The 17,653-nt window shown below is 39.3% G+C and overlaps 1 protein-coding gene across 3 annotated transcripts in view; it reads left to right on the top strand.

Annotated features, from left to right (window-relative positions):
• Window positions 1–17,653, top strand: part of RIMBP2 (RIMS binding protein 2) — a 158,718-nt gene that overhangs the window by 123,331 nt on the left and 17,734 nt on the right. For 2 of the 3 annotated variants that reach the window (XM_075110328.1, XM_075110329.1), the window contains 6 exons: window positions 2,527–2,678; window positions 3,058–3,525; window positions 5,633–5,782; window positions 9,783–9,941; window positions 12,960–13,691; window positions 15,380–15,497. In XM_075110328.1, the coding sequence (XP_074966429.1) occupies window positions 2,527–2,678; window positions 3,058–3,525; window positions 5,633–5,782; window positions 9,783–9,941; window positions 12,960–13,691; window positions 15,380–15,497 (1,779 nt within the window). The remainder of the gene's footprint in view (window positions 1–2,526; window positions 2,679–3,057; window positions 3,526–5,632; window positions 5,783–9,782; window positions 9,942–12,959; window positions 13,692–15,379; window positions 15,498–17,653) is intronic. The other variant, XM_075110330.1, reaches the window with a different exon arrangement.

Here is a 17,653-nt window from a genome sequence, read left to right as displayed (position 1 = left end):
AATCACATTTCTCTTCTTCCAAACTACAGTTTTAAGGAGAAAAAAATAGAGAAGGTGTCTTTAATGTGACTAATACTGGTTTTTCTCTCAGGCTCTGGATTACTTTTCCACCTTAAATACCTTCAGTTGATCTACACTGTAAGGGACCTGTTTCAAAGATGATTTTAGAGTATGCTGAGAGACCCACACAGATATTCTGTGAGAAGTGAATCTCGTTATCATGCTTCTCTATCAGATGCACGGGGGTGGGTGATGCCACATAAACCTTTAGTTGTGGTGAATGCCAGGTTCAGCAGACAGTGCAGCATGAACTGCAACATAACTGGCCACAGGCAGCTGGTAACGTTTGTACTGACATTTTTTCTGAGGGCTTTGGAAATGTTTACATACGAATACATGTGCTTACTTTATTTGAAGCTGAGAAGCTCTGCTCCTTACTAGTGGGTTCAGTGATACCCTTACAGAAAAGGGTGCCATCAGCCACTTAGACCAAAAAGGGAGTGAGCATCAGTGAATATTTTTAAATATTCACACTGTATCAATCTCAGGGGTTTTTTAGGAATACGTTAAGCAAAACTGAACTTGAGATAACTGCTCGCATTTCCAAGCTAGAGAGAGCAGTTGCATGAAAAGTACAGGACAATTAGAGGTCACCGTTTCATTATTCTCTTTGCACAGATACATCATGTTTTGCATGATTTATACTTGAAAACACATTGCTTCCTGCTGAGTGACGGCTCTTTAGTAGCTGAGCAAATGAACTCCTCTTCTTGATTCATCAAAACATTAGAGTTTAAGTTAAAATAGAATTCGTTCTCTTTTGGGTGCTCAGATCTAAAAATGGACATTAAGTACTCACAGGATTGGGACCAACAGGACTGCTATGGTTTTTGAGCTAAGTTAGGTAATAAATTCATAAAGACCAAACTGCAGCAGAATTCTGAAACAAACATTTATGTTGATGACCAAGACCATCAAGAGTCATCAAAAGTAATTTCCCATTTAATGATGGGGAAGAGAGAAACTGTACTAAGCCTTGGGCATTACAGTTTATTAAACCTCTCTCTGTTACAGCCTGTGAAGGTTGAGATAGACTCTCTGGGGATTGTTTGGTTTGGGGAGAATGGAAGGAAGGTGACTTCTCCTGCAGGAGCAGATTAATGTTATAGTCATAGACAAGAGACTGGCCTAGATCAGATGCATTCTTTCTTGTAAGCTGAGGAGTTTTGCTGGATTGACAGCACTGGCTGTCAGGGAAGCTGAAATTCAATCCTAAATAAAAATCTATGTCTTGGCCAACAATAGTATTAGGTCGGTTTGCATACTTTGGCCTTGCAAGTTAAAAATACATTATAGGTGGAAGGGATGGTATAGTCAAAAATCTCATGTTGTGCCTGTAGTGTCCTGAACATAATTTCATTTCTGTGCCTGCTAGAGGATGACATTTGGTGACAGCAAGCTACTGAAATGCATTGACGGTTTGCCAGCATATCTGGAGGCTGAGGCTTGTCTGATATTTACACTTGTATCATGATCTGTTTGGTAGCAATGAATGCACACAGTTAAAATATTTGTAGCTTTTTTGGTAGATGAACAAATACCGGTTGTACTCTAGTTCACTGGCAAAAGCAAGCTCACAGCAACCGAGGTTTGTATTCTCCCAGCTATTACCCAGAGACAGCTGCAGCTGAACCTGCTTCTGAAATGTTTTAGCATGAAACACTTCTCAGGGTTTGACCGTTAAAGTAACACAACAGGATACCTCAAATATTCATGAACTAATAACATCTATGATATTTTTACTTTGGCTTTCTGTCCAAAGTAGAGCTATTTATAGTAGGGTAATGTATTTTAATTAAGGACGTACTTGGTGTGCTATTACATAACATACTGTAAATGCCTTAAAAGGTGAGTAGGAGTATTTTTTTTCTTCAGTGCCGAGAAAAGACTTTGAGTCCTTTAAACCACCGTGCTGCTTGTTGAAAAGGTTAAAGTTTCGGCTTGCAGTGCACATTGCACCTTACTGTCAGTGTGCTTCTGGCCCATAAATCGTGACCTGGAACCACTGATAGTCCAGAGAGGCAGAATTTGAAAGTGATTTCTGAGTATGTAGCATGCATTCAGTGCAGAGATATATATCAAAAAGTCACTTGCTGTCACCTGCAGCAGTTTTCTGCTAAGTGCCACTCCTGGGCCTTTTTCTCCCTGCATTTTTCTATTATCTTCTGCATTCAGAGTAAATAGCAGTTATACTGCCTGGAGAGGTAAAAATAGGTCCAGAGCAAGTTGCAAGTACAAACCATCTCGCAAAGAAATATTGCTTAGTTACTGGCTGTAAGCTGAGGGTCAGTTCCTGGCTCCATGACCTGCTGATTGTAATGCTTCTGGTTTTATATAACTGCAATGAGGATATCTTGTTTTCTTAAAAAAAAAAAAACTTTATGATCTGTAGTTTCCAACTTGCAAGCATCTGTTGAAATACATACTTCTGATCTAAGGCTCAGTAACCAGCCTTGTCTGTCTTAGGTCCTCCAGCTCCACCTCAAGATGTTACTGTACGGGCTGGGTCCAGCCCAGCAACCATACAGGTGTCCTGGAAACCACCAACCCTGACAGCAACAGGGACCTCCCATGGCGCCAGTGTCACAGGCTATGGTGTTTATGCGAAAGGTCAACGGGTAAGTTCTCCTTCCAGGGTTACAGTGACCATCTACATCAGGGGAATTTCAGCTGGCCAGTAAAGGCAACAATGTACATGTGACAGCACTTGAATGTGTACAGAGTTTTCTCAGCTTTTAGTAGAACCTACTCTTATTCGTGCATAACTTGCTCATTTGCTTCTTTTCTATAAGCACTTAAGCTTTTGGGCAAAGGGGTTGAAAGGATTAAAGACAACTGGTGCTAACTGGTGTAGGGCCCCAGTGTGAGCTCTTGCAGTCCACTCTGCATTGGCAAGAATTCACTCCATGTTAAAACTTTGAAGGTTGTACTTTAGTGGGGTTGAGAGGAGGGAGACATATGTCTTCATGCTAGTAAGTTGCTTGTTTGTGTACTCAGGTGGCGGAGGTGATCTTTCCAACAGCAGAGAACACATTGGTGGAGCTAATGAGACTAAGGAGTTTGGAAGCAAAGGAAGTTACAGTTCGAACACTCTCTGCACAAGGGGAATCAGTGGACTCTTCTGTTGCTGTCATTCCGTCTGACCTACTGGTGCCTCCAACCCCTCACCCCAGAACTGCTCCCAAATCTAAGCCATTAGCAAGTGCCGGAGCCCCAGAAACCAAAGAAGAACATTTAGGTCCACATTTAAAAATGGATGAGTCATGGGAGCAGACTCGTTCAGCATCCCCTGTTCATGGACACACGCTTGAGCCACCTGTCCCTAATTTTCACAGCCCGCTTCAGGGGAGGAGGTCTCCATCGCCTAACCGAATACTCCCTCAACCTCAAGGCACACCTGTCCCAAATACTGTCGCAAAAGCCATGGCAAGAGAAGCTGCACAACGAGTTGCAGAGAGCAATAGGGTAAAGGCAAACTTTTTCTTAGGGCTTTTTTGGGCTGGCTTTATTCATTGTGGCGCTTTCCATCAAAGAATTTTCTCATCGTACGCTTTAAGGAGTCATTCCTAAACCTTCGTTTGAGAAGAAGCAGTGTGCTAAAATTCTGCCCCATCTTCCCCAAATATGCTTGTAAACATAAAGAGCATTGATCAGCCTTTGATCAGCATAGAAACCCCGTAACATTGCTACAAATGTTGTCTCCAAAAATGCAGAGCCTTACTTCTGAAAAGAAAAAATAATGGTTATTTTCAAAGTTTGTGCTTGGATCCTGCAGGGGTCAAAGGGGAGGCTTGTGCCTATGTCGGAAAAGTCAACCAAGTACTGAAGTGCTTTGAAAGAGATCTAAACAATAAAAAGCAGTTTTAAAAATGGGTCTGGAAATAGGCAGACAGACAAAAGTCCTGAGCAGACTTACTGTGAGAGCTAATCTTTTTGACAGTTTACAAAATGAGGGCAGAGTCTCATTTCTATAAGGGATTCTAACCAGCAGTCAGATAAGAGACATGTTTGTATACTAAAACCATCCGCTCTTTCAAAACAGCAAATGGCAGTTTGGATGCACGTAAAGCACTGTTTTGTATGCTGTCACGGATCCACAGGCAATTTTACATATTTGCTCTTCAAGAGTGGCCCTCTCTGAAGTGCTACACCTTCATAGATGTTTCAACATAGCTGCCATGTGAAAGCTTTTTGTTACAGCTCCTTTTGTAGCTGCTAAAATCATCGCTGCCCAAAGGATATGCATTGGGTTTGAGACCATTATGACCCATGGCTGCTGGAGTGACTCAGATGTTTGCTAGTTAATTTAAATCGCATATTTGAGGCTCCTGGGTCAGCAGAGCTGATGCGTATGCATCCTGACAACGTGCTCTGGTTTTCCTACCCAAGCATACAATATTTAAATACTCCCTCTGCCCTGGGCAGTTACGTTGTCATCACAGGCTGCTCACAACTGTCTGTGACTTGTTTCAACGTAGTGTCACTTTTTCATACATTCTCCTGGCCCTTCATCTGGCAGTCATCAGTTGTTATGTCCAGTCTTTCATCTTCCATTGTATCATCAATATAAATCCATTATTTTTGACAGTTCACACATGTCTTAACAGCCCCAACTTATTGACTGTCCCTGTTTTGGGACAGAATTGAGCCAGTGGGTGATGATGCAGCTTTTGGGAAGGTGAATAACTCTGGATTGATAAGCTCTGGCTAAATACACATATATGCATATGTATATTTCTTCCTTTTCTTTATAAAGAAAGCAAACTGGAATAAACGTAATGGAGGGAGAAAAGGCATTGATTTAGCTATCATACAGGGAAAGAGAACTGAAATACTTTTTCTGTTTTTGCAAATTGCTGACATAACGTATGCTCTGAACCATGTTTAATTAAATAAATTTTAGTGATGCTTGAAATGTTTAATTCAGGGATCTGGACAGAAGCTTACAGATGGATTCACTCTAAATTAAATCAAAATCTGCCAATGATATTTGTCATGTTTAGTCCCCAGTAGTAGAAATTCTTCCCTTGTGGTAGGCTGCTGCAGAAGAAGCTGTGTCTTCCCCCTGCCCTTCATCCAGTCTGTTAGATGACTGACGGTTATTGTCAGGAGAGTAAGCTACTGTTCAGTAGCTGAGGGTAAGAGTCACTACAAAGCAGAGGAAGAGCATGAAGTCTCATTCTAGAGCTTTTTTTGTGCTGAGGTAAAAAATGCTGTAGTGGCTAGGTCTTCTGCTAGCCCTCTGCCACAGGGAAGTTAATGTCTTCGTTAGCAGCTTCTGACTGTAGAGTACTGAGAATTTTGACATAAGTGGTACTGGGAAGAAAGCTAGCAGCTGGGTTGATGGTCACAGAAAAGCATAAAATTGTTTATAAACAACAGTAATATGACAAGCAAAAAATTCTTTAAAATTTCTAAAAGGTTACAGTCAGGGGAAACTACCACTGCTTTAAACCATGAGTATATTTAAATGTTGTGTCCTTGCGTCCTTAGGTCTTATATTTGCCATTTCTTCCATTAGTTGCAGGAACAAGCCTGCTTCACAATTTTACATTTTTTGTTGCTTTGCTAGATGGAGAGGAGGAGTGTTTTTAGCGAAAGGAGCAACGTGGCCCAGTACGCTAACTCAGATGATGAGGAAGATGGCTACGATTCTCCTAATGTCAAAAGAAGGGGGGCTTCAGTTGATGATTTCCTGAAAGGGTCAGAACTTGGAAAGCAAGTAAGTAGCCTGGTCTTGTTGTTGTGTCAGGTGTCCGACATGAAACAAGTATTTTATGAAGCTCAGCAGGCTATCCAGGTCACCAGCTGATTATTGTAGCCATGGTGGCAAACGATACAGATAAGCAGCTAAATTGTGGGGAGGCAGATGAATGGAGCATAACACTGTCTAATGGGAACCAAATGCTTGGCACCATGTCTCTACAGATTGTTATCCCAAGCAACAGTCTTAAGCACTGGGAACTGAAAAAAAACTGAAGCTGAACAAATGGAAATAGAAAATAACAGGAATGTCATTTTTGGGCTCTGGGCTTTTCCTGTATGATGTGTTACTACTGCGTTTGCAAACATGCTGCGAAAAAAGGGAAAGGGGGAAGGATTTTTGTGTTTCATAAAAGCCATAAACTCTAATCCTAATTACCAGAATACCAATATATACTTGCCATGATGTAATGAATAGAAAGAATTTTGCACATCTGCACAGCTTTTAGTCTGATCCCACTGAAAACAAATGTAATTTCTTACATTACTTTCAAGAGAGATGCCAATTCTAGCAAAGAATGTCTTGGCATGGTCAAATAATCTCATCAGCCAAACATCTGACCTCCCATTTTGAAGGGCCCAAGCAACGGCATCCCTTCTTGTACCAGTTCTGGGACTTTCTGGAATTTTGGTTCCATTTATTATAAAGGTTCAAGCATGTATAAATGTATAACCATTGCTCCAAATTTCCAGTGTCCTAAATATGTGGCTTCAGGATTTGATTGGGCTCCATCTTCACATACAGTGGAGAAGTACTCTAAAATTCCATTTTTAGAATACTTGCAATCACGCTGTGCTTACAAAATGTGCTTGTGGGTGAGATGCATCCATACCTCTGTGTACAGTTAAAATTATTCTGGACACAAAGAGGCCAAGATTTTCTAACCAGTGATCTAATCAGGACCAGTGATCTTATTAAGAAGTCCCAATGTAAAAAGTGTAGAGTGTTCGTAAGGGACCAAGATCAACTTCATTTTTCTGATAACCATACTTCATATTTAACCTTGGTAAATAAACTTGGGAGTATCTACCATGTGAGTACAAAGTTGCTGCTCTGGGTGGACTTATTACCTCAGGTCATTAAAGGGTGGTTTGGAGTGTGTCTGCTTTACCAAGCTCTATGAAATGGAAGGTTTGATATGAACTTCAGAAGGCTGGGAACCCTTAAAAGTTATATTCCTTGAAACCTAAAAAGATTAAGCTCTGTTATCTACTAGGAATGTCCTGAAAGGTAGATTTGAAACCTCTTTGGCTACAAGTATTCTCAGATCTGATTACGTTTCAAATTTAGTTTTCATGTAAGGCCAAAAGAATCCTTCATGGCTTAAAAACACTCTGTCAAAAAATTAACTCTGAGAAATAGCAGCTAAATTACGTCTGGCAAAACAGCCTCAGTGTGTTAAGTATAAATTGATTATTAAATGTTTATTTTATAGCTTCAGAGATATACATATTTGTAGTTTAATTGCTCATTTGCATTGTTTATGAAAGATGATGACTTTTACTGCTTGGTTTGTAGTGAAGAAATAATTGGAGAAAATTGGAGAAACATAATCTGTGGTGGATTCCCCCATAAGAAATTATTAGTTTTCTAATTTCAGTATAATGCTCATGTGCTGCTGGTATCTTCCAGAAGCAAGTGCTAGTCCGTGTGCTGATTCCCTATCAAAGGTCTTTGGCTTTCTACCGGTTGACTTGCCTTACTCCATATATAAGAATAAAAAAGCTGCAAGCAAATGCAAGTAACATTAATGTTTTTTCATCAAGGTTTTTATTAAAATTAGATATGGCTACTAATGGAAATCCTTCATCTGTGTCACATTGCATTTTGTAGGAAGATATATTGATTTTAAACTCCCCAGTTTAAAATGCCCCACAGGGAAGGGCAGCATGAATCACAGTTCTGAAACAGTGGCACAATATCGGCATCTCACAGACTCTCTTGGTGAACTTAGACTTAGGAAGCCAGTCTTTCTTGCCCAGATCCTCGCAAGTCTTTCTGCATCTAAATAGCTCAACACCTCTGAGGATCTGGGTCAGCGGGCCTGCCAACCACGACTACAATGGGAATAATAGTTCTTTCTTTTGTCACAAAGATATATGAAGATGTTGTTTTCTGAAGCTGTTGATTTGCCCTGTAAACAGCTAAGGACAAGGGAAGTAAGTATTGGAGATAGACGTGAAATTCAAAGGCAACTTGCGACATTTGCAGAAAAAGCAGTGTTAGAAAATGTGAAATAATACCCACAGGTTTGTGTAATACATGGTCCTAATGGTTTCAATGGAAATCTCATGTGTAATTGTGCCCAGTTATTGAACATAAAGTATACATGCCCTAATACACATAGAGTTAAGCAGAATTCTGCAAGCAGAATTGCGTGATTATTGCTTTTACAATATCTCCTAGTTATGTTCTATACCACAGTTAATGTAGTGCTTGAATTAGAAGATTTATTTAAATAATTGAGTGGCTGTTTGGCAAAGTACTCCTGTTAATTCAACCACAATGGATAAGCCTTGGAGACAGTTTGCTAGGTCTCTATAGTCTGATTGCCCAAGCAATCAGGGCTTTATTCCAGCTGTATTGGCCTTTGGTAACCTACAAGACATTGTGGTGCACTCAGCTGGGCGAGTTTTGTGGTACCGTGCCTGCTCAACCCCAAGTCTGTCCGAATACAGCTGAGCCCAGGAGTGAGTTTCTATGAAAAACAGGACCAAGATTCTGCTGGGATGGAACTGATGAAATAATAAAATTTAGTAGACAAGTTTAGATGTGAAAAATTAAGCATTAGGATGTAGCCTGATCTTTAACAAAGAGAAACCAAAACCATTGTGAAACTGCAGTGGCTTTTTTTCCTAAGACATTCCTAATATCCATCTGAAGGATCTGAATACATTTCTGGGCTTGGCACCGGGAATTACTACTAAAGGCTTCAACCTACAGTCTTTTTAGCTCCAGAACAGAGAATTCAAAGAGGTGAAATTGTCTTTTGTATTTGGAGGGGAAATCCATCTTCACTTAGGAGAAATTGCTTCTTGCAGACATTTTCTTCTCATTGCCAGGATTGATGGATATCAGCATATTACATAGCTATGGGAATTGATCTGGTACCACAGGAATTATTTCTTCATTAGTATTGCAGGGGAAGGGATGCAGTAATTTCTAGAATTCTAGTGCTTCTAAAATATTGGTTTCTTCAGATATTCTACTGCAATCTGACAGTCAGATGACTCCGTTTGGAAATTTGTCCTTGGAAATGCAATGAGTTTGGTTTATGATCTGCTTTGTTAGATTCTATGTAGTGTTTAACAGAAGCCACTCCTATTTAGCATTAGCAATTCAGTGGGACATACTTTTTCCTCCTTATCTTCCAACTAATTGGAAACTTAAGGAAACTTGAAATATTTGGATTAATTTTAAAAGGCAGTTAAGGTTTTAGCCAGCCTATTCCTACAATGTTTAGGAAAATGAAAGCTTCAAATTCCACCAGCTAGCTATATCATACAAAGATGGTGACATCCTGCAAGAATTAAATGCTGATCACTTTTAAATTACAACGTGATGTAACAAACAGCTGTGAAGAACAGATGATATGTGAATTATCCTAAGGCGTTCACAATTTAGTCAGCAAGCCCACTGATGCATGAAGGACCTCTTTAAATCAAGGGAGTTTAATCAAGACCAGAACTAGATTTGGTACTGTGAATGCAGACATCCCTTTTTTGTATCACCTATGGAATTAAGATCGGATTTCTTGAATTGTGAGTATAAGCAGGCAAAAAAAAATTTGTATGTGAACTCTCCACTGAAACAGAGAAGCAAGCCACATGATGTAATTTATATGTGATTATTAGTGTGATATTCAAACCTAGGAAATTCACTGGTACTCATTGGTGTTATACAGGGATTTTCAGCTTTGCAGTCAGTAAAGATATTTCTTTCTCACCCTGTCAATTAGCCTCACTATTGCCACGGTGAGGAGTACCATACGGAGAGCAGCAGAGGTTCTGACTTGTCTGATATTATGGAAGAAGATGAGGAAGAGCTATACTCCGAAATGCAGCTGGAGGATGGAGGAAGACGACGAGTCAGTGTGACTTCACACAATGCACTTAAGGTAAGTGTGACTGCAGAGAAACCTTTGGTGTGTCTCCATATTTTGATCCTTCCTTCAAAGCATTTCTTCTAGTCAATTATGGATTTGCAGACCATTAAAACTCCCACTGTTGTGTAGACCTAGAACTGGGGTGAACAATGTTTATGCTGCCAAGGCCACTTTAATATATTCATTACTTCTTTTTTTTTTTGCATTATTTGATAGCTAATCTTATAACTAATTGGCTGTTTTCCAGTATGTAATTGTTGAAGTTCAATATCTATATCTGGGGACTTTTCCCCTGTCTATGTGACGATACACTACATGTGCTACCCAGACGACGAGTTCTTCCTGAGCAAGGACATTTATATAAACATACATACATATAGAAAAAAAACAACTTAGGTTTTCCACGTCTGAGCAATTTGCCCCTGTTTCCAGTGCTAGTCCCATCTCTTCCACAGGCTTTAAAGCGTGCTTGTAAGAAAGGGATATGGGTCAGCTTTGTTTGACAAATGCGTTATCAGAAATCCTCGTGCTCCAATGATTAAGGAATCACCAGAGACAGTAGGAAATACCTATCAGAAATACTGCTTTAACACTACACAGGAATATTCATCATGAAAGACAATGTCAGTATAAAAGTTAAAGCATATATGGAATATTGAACCTAGCCAATAGAGAATATATGTTTCCCATATATATTTGTACGGGTAAAATGTATTTGCTTTTTGTGTGTCTAGTGATTACACTAAATTGTGTTTTCTTAGAACATTGGATAACTTGAATGATAAGGAAGCTTACAGGTTGAGTTTTCTTCTAATATGCTGTTATTTAACTAAAAAACAATACTATTTTCTCATGTATACAAGAATTTTGACCGTTCTTGTAACTGCTTTCATGTACTGTAAATTCAGGCCTTTTATTCTGAAGGTATCTGGAATGAGGCAGGTACTTTTTCAAATGAAAAAATAATCAGTGTTTCTATTATTGTGCTAACATAAAGGTTGAAGCTGAAATCCTTCTGCATGCTGCTTCTGTCCCCTTCCTCTGGGAAAAAGTGAATTATCCCTGGATTGTTCTTGGTTTTTATGCATCAGAAAGGATATCTACTTCTTGGTTTTAAATTAATATTGCTAGTATTGATATTTAAAAAGAAAGGTCCAGACCCTTAATTGGTGTAGTCTGTTAAAGTCTGCAGGCACACTTCTCTTGATGTAGGAGTGTATGTGAAGGGTACGGCTGGTTGACTCATTCTGCAGAAGTGGAATTCAGGATGAGCACTTCCTGGGGAAGGGCTCATGGATGTCTGAGCCTCGTTTGGAGAATGCAGCTTACCGTGCTGAGTTTTCTGATATAAAATGCAGGTCAGATTCTGATCCCAAAGCACTTGATAATTTCCCCCTCTTTCACGAGATCCAATTTCACCTTGCGACATCAGTAATTAACAAAAAAAATGAAAAACATGCTTAATGAATTTTCCATAATGTAATCGGATTCCTGTGCCTCTTGCATCTGAAAGTGTGCCAGCCATGCCCTTGCAGCTGGAATCGAGTATTCTCTCCTGAGATAATAGATGCCCCCAAGTAACAAGAAAACATTTTGCATGCAGATCTATATTTTCTTTATTGGGAGCTTATTATTCCCTCCAATGGTTCCCTGAAACAAAGGCCGACACAGGTGATCAAGGGAAGATTCAACTTTCTTATCCGATCTGAGCATTTTAGAATGTGGGATATTTGAGCTCAAATCAAAACTGTTCTTGTTCATATTTATTGACTTTTTTCCCCTTTTATGGCAGTTTGTCTCAAAGGCTTCACAGGTGTGATACATATTTTTAAAATTAATGAAAACAGGTGGAACAAATATAGTCGTAAAGTAACTTAGAATGTTCATTATGCCTGAAAGGGGAAGAGATCCAAAACCCAGTTAAGTTTAACATGCTCAGAGAAAGAGGTATTGCTGAAGTCTCTAAGATGATCCTGTCATTATTTGTGTGTTGTTGCATCCAGAGACCCACCTGATCTGGGCACTGAGTAAAGTCCAAGGAGAGGTGAACTCCTCCAGGTAGAATCTATAAACCGTGTCAGTCAAAACCAACACCCCCTGCGTCATTATTCTCTTGTCGTTTCTCAGAGTCCAACAAAGATACCGTGTAGGATTCTTCTGTCACACCAACCTGTGTTTTGTGTCAGTGTAATAGAAAAATTACAAAATGTATCTCATGTGTGCAGAATGCTTATTTTATCCAGGTTGGGATAGTTTTTACCTACTTCTGGTGTAAACAGAGACTTTTCCTTACTTCTGCTAAGAGGCTGATTTTCAAGCATTGGTTTTATCAAGCAGGGACAAGATTAAGATGAGAGATTTGCTGACAGTGCAGACCAAGTGACATCAGAGAGCAGCCTGCTTCTCAGGGTTCTTTCTGTGGAAGCCAAGCTTTAAAAATGGTGCCATTTTTGTACAATTTTACAAAGGAAACTAGAGCTCCTTTACTGATGTCTGAAGAATAGCTCTTCTCTGGCAGGAGGTTTAGGATTATTTGCTACTCATATAGGAAGCTTTAACAGAGGCAAAGCAAGAAAGCTTGCTAGAACAGAATTTCCATTCTCAGCTATGGGTTCTGGTTACAAAGAAAAATTGAATAGCAATTTGGCATGGGGCAAGGAACATACGAAGCATTAGTGCTGTGTTTTAATGCCATTCTCATTCACCATGCTGGAACCTGTATGCAGCTTTTATTGCTTTGTTTTAAATGCATGGGTTTATTCTTGTTAAGAGCATCACTCAGTTGTTTGTACTGACCTCTCATGTTGTATCTGACACCCAGCAACTTCTTAATCATGTCTTTATTTTTCACAGATTCTCATTCGAAGCATGACATCTTTTTCACTAAATAAGCTGCATGTCTTATGTTTGCCATTGCTCTAAAACTAATTCTGTCTTTATTTTTCTTTTCTTTTCCCTTTTCCCTCCCATTTTATTTTTGTCACACACTATTTGTTCCCTGTCTGGTTTTTAACATTACATAATCTTAAGGAGTGCGATAAGAATAAGACCACTGAAGCCACTTTTTTGGAACAGCCTGACTTTTCCCAGCAGATACACCACAGTAAAAAGCTTTTCAGTATTCCAGAAGTAGCTGAAGAGGATGGTGAATACTCTGAACTGCTGTACAAGCAGGGTTTAGGTATGCCCTATAAAAAGAATCCCACAATAGCTAGAGACTCTAGACCACCTAGGCCCTACAATCAAGACCAGCAGCACAACTTCTGGTACCCAGCCAAGCACAGAATTTCAGGCATGGAGGATTTTGCTGCAGACGACAAAGGATGTAAATATAGCCGATCCTTATCGAGAAGCCCAGACAGTGGACTAGACTGTGGAAGTGAAGAAGAAGAATCTCGGTTTAATTTCAGATATACTTGCGATTCAGTTTCTGCCAACGTTGCATCTAGCTGTTGTGCAGAGACTGCTAACTGTTCCTGCAGGAAAAGCATGAGGCCATTGCTTGCTCGCAGGAAAACTTTAACCAGACAAACCAGCATCGAAGAAGATTTTGGTGACCTGGGTCCTTCCTTTGTAGAGCCCAGGAGCGAACAGGTCAAGCCCAGTTACGAGAAAAAGTATGAGACTCAGAAATGCAATAGAACAGATAATTTCTCTAATGAAGATGTTCAGGGAGGCTGGAAGACCGACTTAAAAATGGCTGACTCTAGGGCAGCTGGTCTACTTGCAAAGCCATCCCACAGAGATGCAGAAGACTCTCTGGTGTGTGAAATAAATCTTCCTTCTAACATCTGCTTGCCAAATCAGTCTATTTTCTTTCGTTCGTTCTTTTTTTTCTTCTCCTTTTTTATGTTCTGACAATTTTTAGGGTCCATCCTTTGGACTTATCTGCTGCATTTTTCTCTTTTTTTCCCTCCCCATTCATTTGTTTATTATTCTGCATTTTCCTTTACAGTCCTCTTTTGTGTCATGCTGAAATCAGTTTAATTTCCTTTACAATGATTTTCCCACAGAACAAATTACAATAATGGCTGCTTTTATTAAAGGACAACTGAATCTAAATTTTAATTAAGGGTTAGCTGAACTATAATTTTTCCAAAATATTATTTTTCTTTGTTTTGCCCATCTAAATGTTGCTTTAAAAAAAAAAAAGCTGCATTTTAACTGGAAAAATATTTCATCAGTCTTTTTATTTTTTTAAATGTCAAGGAATTCATTTCATCATGTTGTTTTTATTCACCTCATTCCCAGAATTTTCAAGTTATGGTCTTTATCATGAAACATCTCCGGACAAGAATCAAGATTCTCCCCCAGTGTGACAGTGACCCAGATATATGGAGTCATGGGTTTCATCATATTTCCATTTTCTACCTTATCTCTGCACTGTCACCACTTTGCCTTCCTTTTTAGACCATCTCTTCTTGCCTTTGAAGTTGCAGACTGCATCTCTGCATGAGAATGCAGGCAAACAGCTTCTTCCAAAGGGAGAGGCCAGGGCCATTCCATATCTTTCAAGGATGCCTCTGCGTGATCTTGCCTATTTGTGTTTCTGTCCATTAATCTGCAGCAGAGTCTCCACGCTTTGAGCGCTGCATCCATAGGCTTCCCTGCTCCCAAAAGACCAGAGCAAGTTCTTTACCCTCTCAGTCTGCAACAGTCCAGAGTTGAAAACTCAAATCTAATGTGTTTCATGTAAGAGTAGAAATCAGCTGCCTGCTCTTCTAGCCTAGCAGTTTATGCTGAAATGATCCTTAAAAATTTCTCCCATTAAAGTTGTTGCCCAAGCTGTATTAATCTCCATGACTGCATGATACACTGTGGAGAGCATTAAAATAGGACCATTTAGTTATCAAAATAGCGACATTTTCTGCAAGGGTAGTGAACAGAAAGAGACAGCCGTGATACGAGACGAAGGGTGTCTACATTCCCGTCTACCTGTTTCAATGACCTTTAAAAGGCTCTAATAACCGAAGGCCATTATAGAGAAGCAATGTGCTCAAAGACAGAAGGATGCGCACTTGCTCACATGCTGCAAACTGGACAAAGCTATACAGCTGAATACAAAAAAGGCTTGCCTTTTCAGTGCAGTGCAATCTCCACAGCTCTCAGGACTGGTTGTACTACTCTTCAGGAGACTATAACGTCATCTTAGCAGCAACAACAAAGGCAAAAGAATATGTCAAAAATTATTATTTTCTTTTCTTTTTGTTCTGATGTGTGACTGCTGGTTACAAAACTCTGCCATAAATCAGGGAACCATTTTTTCTTTTGCAGGTTTGCCAGGCAGCAGTATTTACTTTTCAGCTAACCTTTCAGTTAAAAACTAAGTTTAGTTGCCTTTAGAGCTTATGCTTCCAAATGTGATTGACCTGATTAATGTCCAACCATATAACCATGATGTTACCATGCACGTAACTTACAAACCTGTTTTTTCTGTTGTTGTTTTTTAGCTTTTAGGTAATCCATCATCTGCAGGACGGCCTGAAAGGGCGGAGCATGCAGGGCGAAGGTCCTCTCATGGCAGTGCAGTGCCACAAAGGTCTCGACCAATGTTGGTCCCTTCCATTGGTTAGTTGGACAGATTGGTGCATTTCTGTTCTTTGCAGCCTTAGAGTTGGGAAGGCGGTCCTTAAAAATGAAACGACACTTGTCTTGAACCGTGGTTACTCCTAGTTTTAATGGGATGAAATGGAACTAAAAACATCTCCACCTAAATATGAGTGTGATGGGGTCTCACAGGGGCTGAATCAGTAGTCATTCACATCACTGGGAGTCTTTCCATTTTATTTAGTGGGTGTTGGAGCTTTTCTAAGCTTGGTTAAGCTTCAATACTGTCAGATTTTACGTAAGAAGAAATTATAATGCAGGCAGGCTACTTACATGATGAGTAAAATAAATGTACCCATTCAGCCATCCATTCAGCCATCCATCTTCCCATTCATCAACCATCATTTTGCATTCACTTTCCATTTTCTTGACTACTTTTTGGAATTTATCAGACAAAAAAAATGGAAGCTGTTAAATGTAACAACTTAGTAGAACTTGCATATATATACTAGATTTGATATTTCTTACAGATTCATCCCTATTCTGGTTTACTTATGACTTAAACTGTATGTTGCTGTGTACCAGAAACCCAAAAAGTAGTGCAGAAAAGATAATGGAATCAAGACACTATGGACAAATACATATCTGTTAAACCTTGCACTCTATACTGACAGATAAGAAACACACTGAAAATCAGGAAACACTTGCAAGACAAACGCAGAAATTCTGTGAGCTGTTAGCAGAACTTTACTCCATGAGGATGTAAAGCCGGTCCAGTTCCTGTCCCTAACCTGGGCTTTAATTTGTGATTACTGTAGGCATCATCAGGAGGAGAAGGAAGCAGACTCAGGCAATCCTCACCTGACATTTATGTGAATAAGAGACATCAGAAATGGGGAATATCAGAAAGAGGCTGATCATTAAGGAATGCTGTTATTTTTAAATATTAAATATTTTTCCCTTTTCACAGAATCACAGTAAAATGCCTGTTCTGTAAATTAAAAGCAAAATCCCCCTAGAGGACACAATTATTTCGATATCTAACAGATAGTAATTATTATTGAAACCATAGATCAGAAAACACACAGCTGTAATATGTGAAACTCTCTTAGTATCTTCAATATAGCCTGGCTGTTCAGAGACCTGATTCTCATCCCACATCCTGGAGTAAACCAGGAGAATCTTCTCAGATGTCAATGAAATTGCACTGGTATGGGGGAGAATCAGCTCCAGGGAGGCACTAGTGCTCCTGTTGGCAGGTTATTGTTAGCTGAACCAAATAGCTTTTGGATGATGATGTGGAGACTGTTAGATTTTCATGTCCTTTTTCTCCTCGGAAAGCAGCCCTTTTTCTCAGGAGTGAAGATTTCTGGTTTATGTTTGGACTACTTAAAGCGAGCTTTGTATCTAAGTTCTTTTATGTTATCAACTAAAACATTTTTTTTAAACAGCGAGAGAGTAGACAGGTTTGTTTGAATTAATCCTTTGAGTTTCTTTTTAATTTCATTTTAATTAAAAAATGAGGGAAGTGATTAAATTTACCAGAGCTCACTTTCCAACAACAAAGTTAGGACATGGAAACTGCTAAGTAATGACTCTGCTGTTTAGTAGTTCAATAGCAACAGCTTAGGCGTCAGATAAAGAAATTAATTTCTGATAGTCAGTCTGTGCTCAGACAGATAAGTAAAGAGAAAATAAAGTCTCAGCTTTTATTTCTTTCAGTGTAACTTAAAGGATGAATTAGTGTATTTTGTAGTATGTGCAATCCACAAATGCTTTTTGGGGAAGTTCCATTAGGAATAATGTCTAATGTGGGTAACATGCAAACTACCGAGCATTATGTACAGTGTCTAACAGAAATAATGATTTGCTGTGGAGCTGTTCAACGGCTTTATATGACTTTAGAGTTCAAGACGGTTTAGATGGTCTTATATGGTTTAGACTTCAAGAGTCCTAATTTCTGACTAAAAGACTAGCCATTAGAATTGCTGAAAGATACGTATGCAATATGTCTTGCTTTCAGCATCATACCGTAATAAATCACTTTGGGGATAAGTGAAGCAAATATAAACACTTGGTAAAGCTCTTCACAAAAGTTGCTTCCTGTAAGCCTGCTAGGAAAGAAGAAAACCTAGAAGATATGAACTATATTGAGAGTTCAGATAAATAAAATGTGG

Source organism: Phalacrocorax aristotelis, chromosome 15 (assembly GCF_949628215.1).
Source record: "Phalacrocorax aristotelis chromosome 15, bGulAri2.1, whole genome shotgun sequence".
Lineage (NCBI taxonomy): Eukaryota > Metazoa > Chordata > Aves > Suliformes > Phalacrocoracidae > Phalacrocorax > Phalacrocorax aristotelis.
The sequence above is the reverse complement of the archived record's forward strand: the minus strand, read 5'-3'. Positions and strand labels throughout refer to the sequence as shown.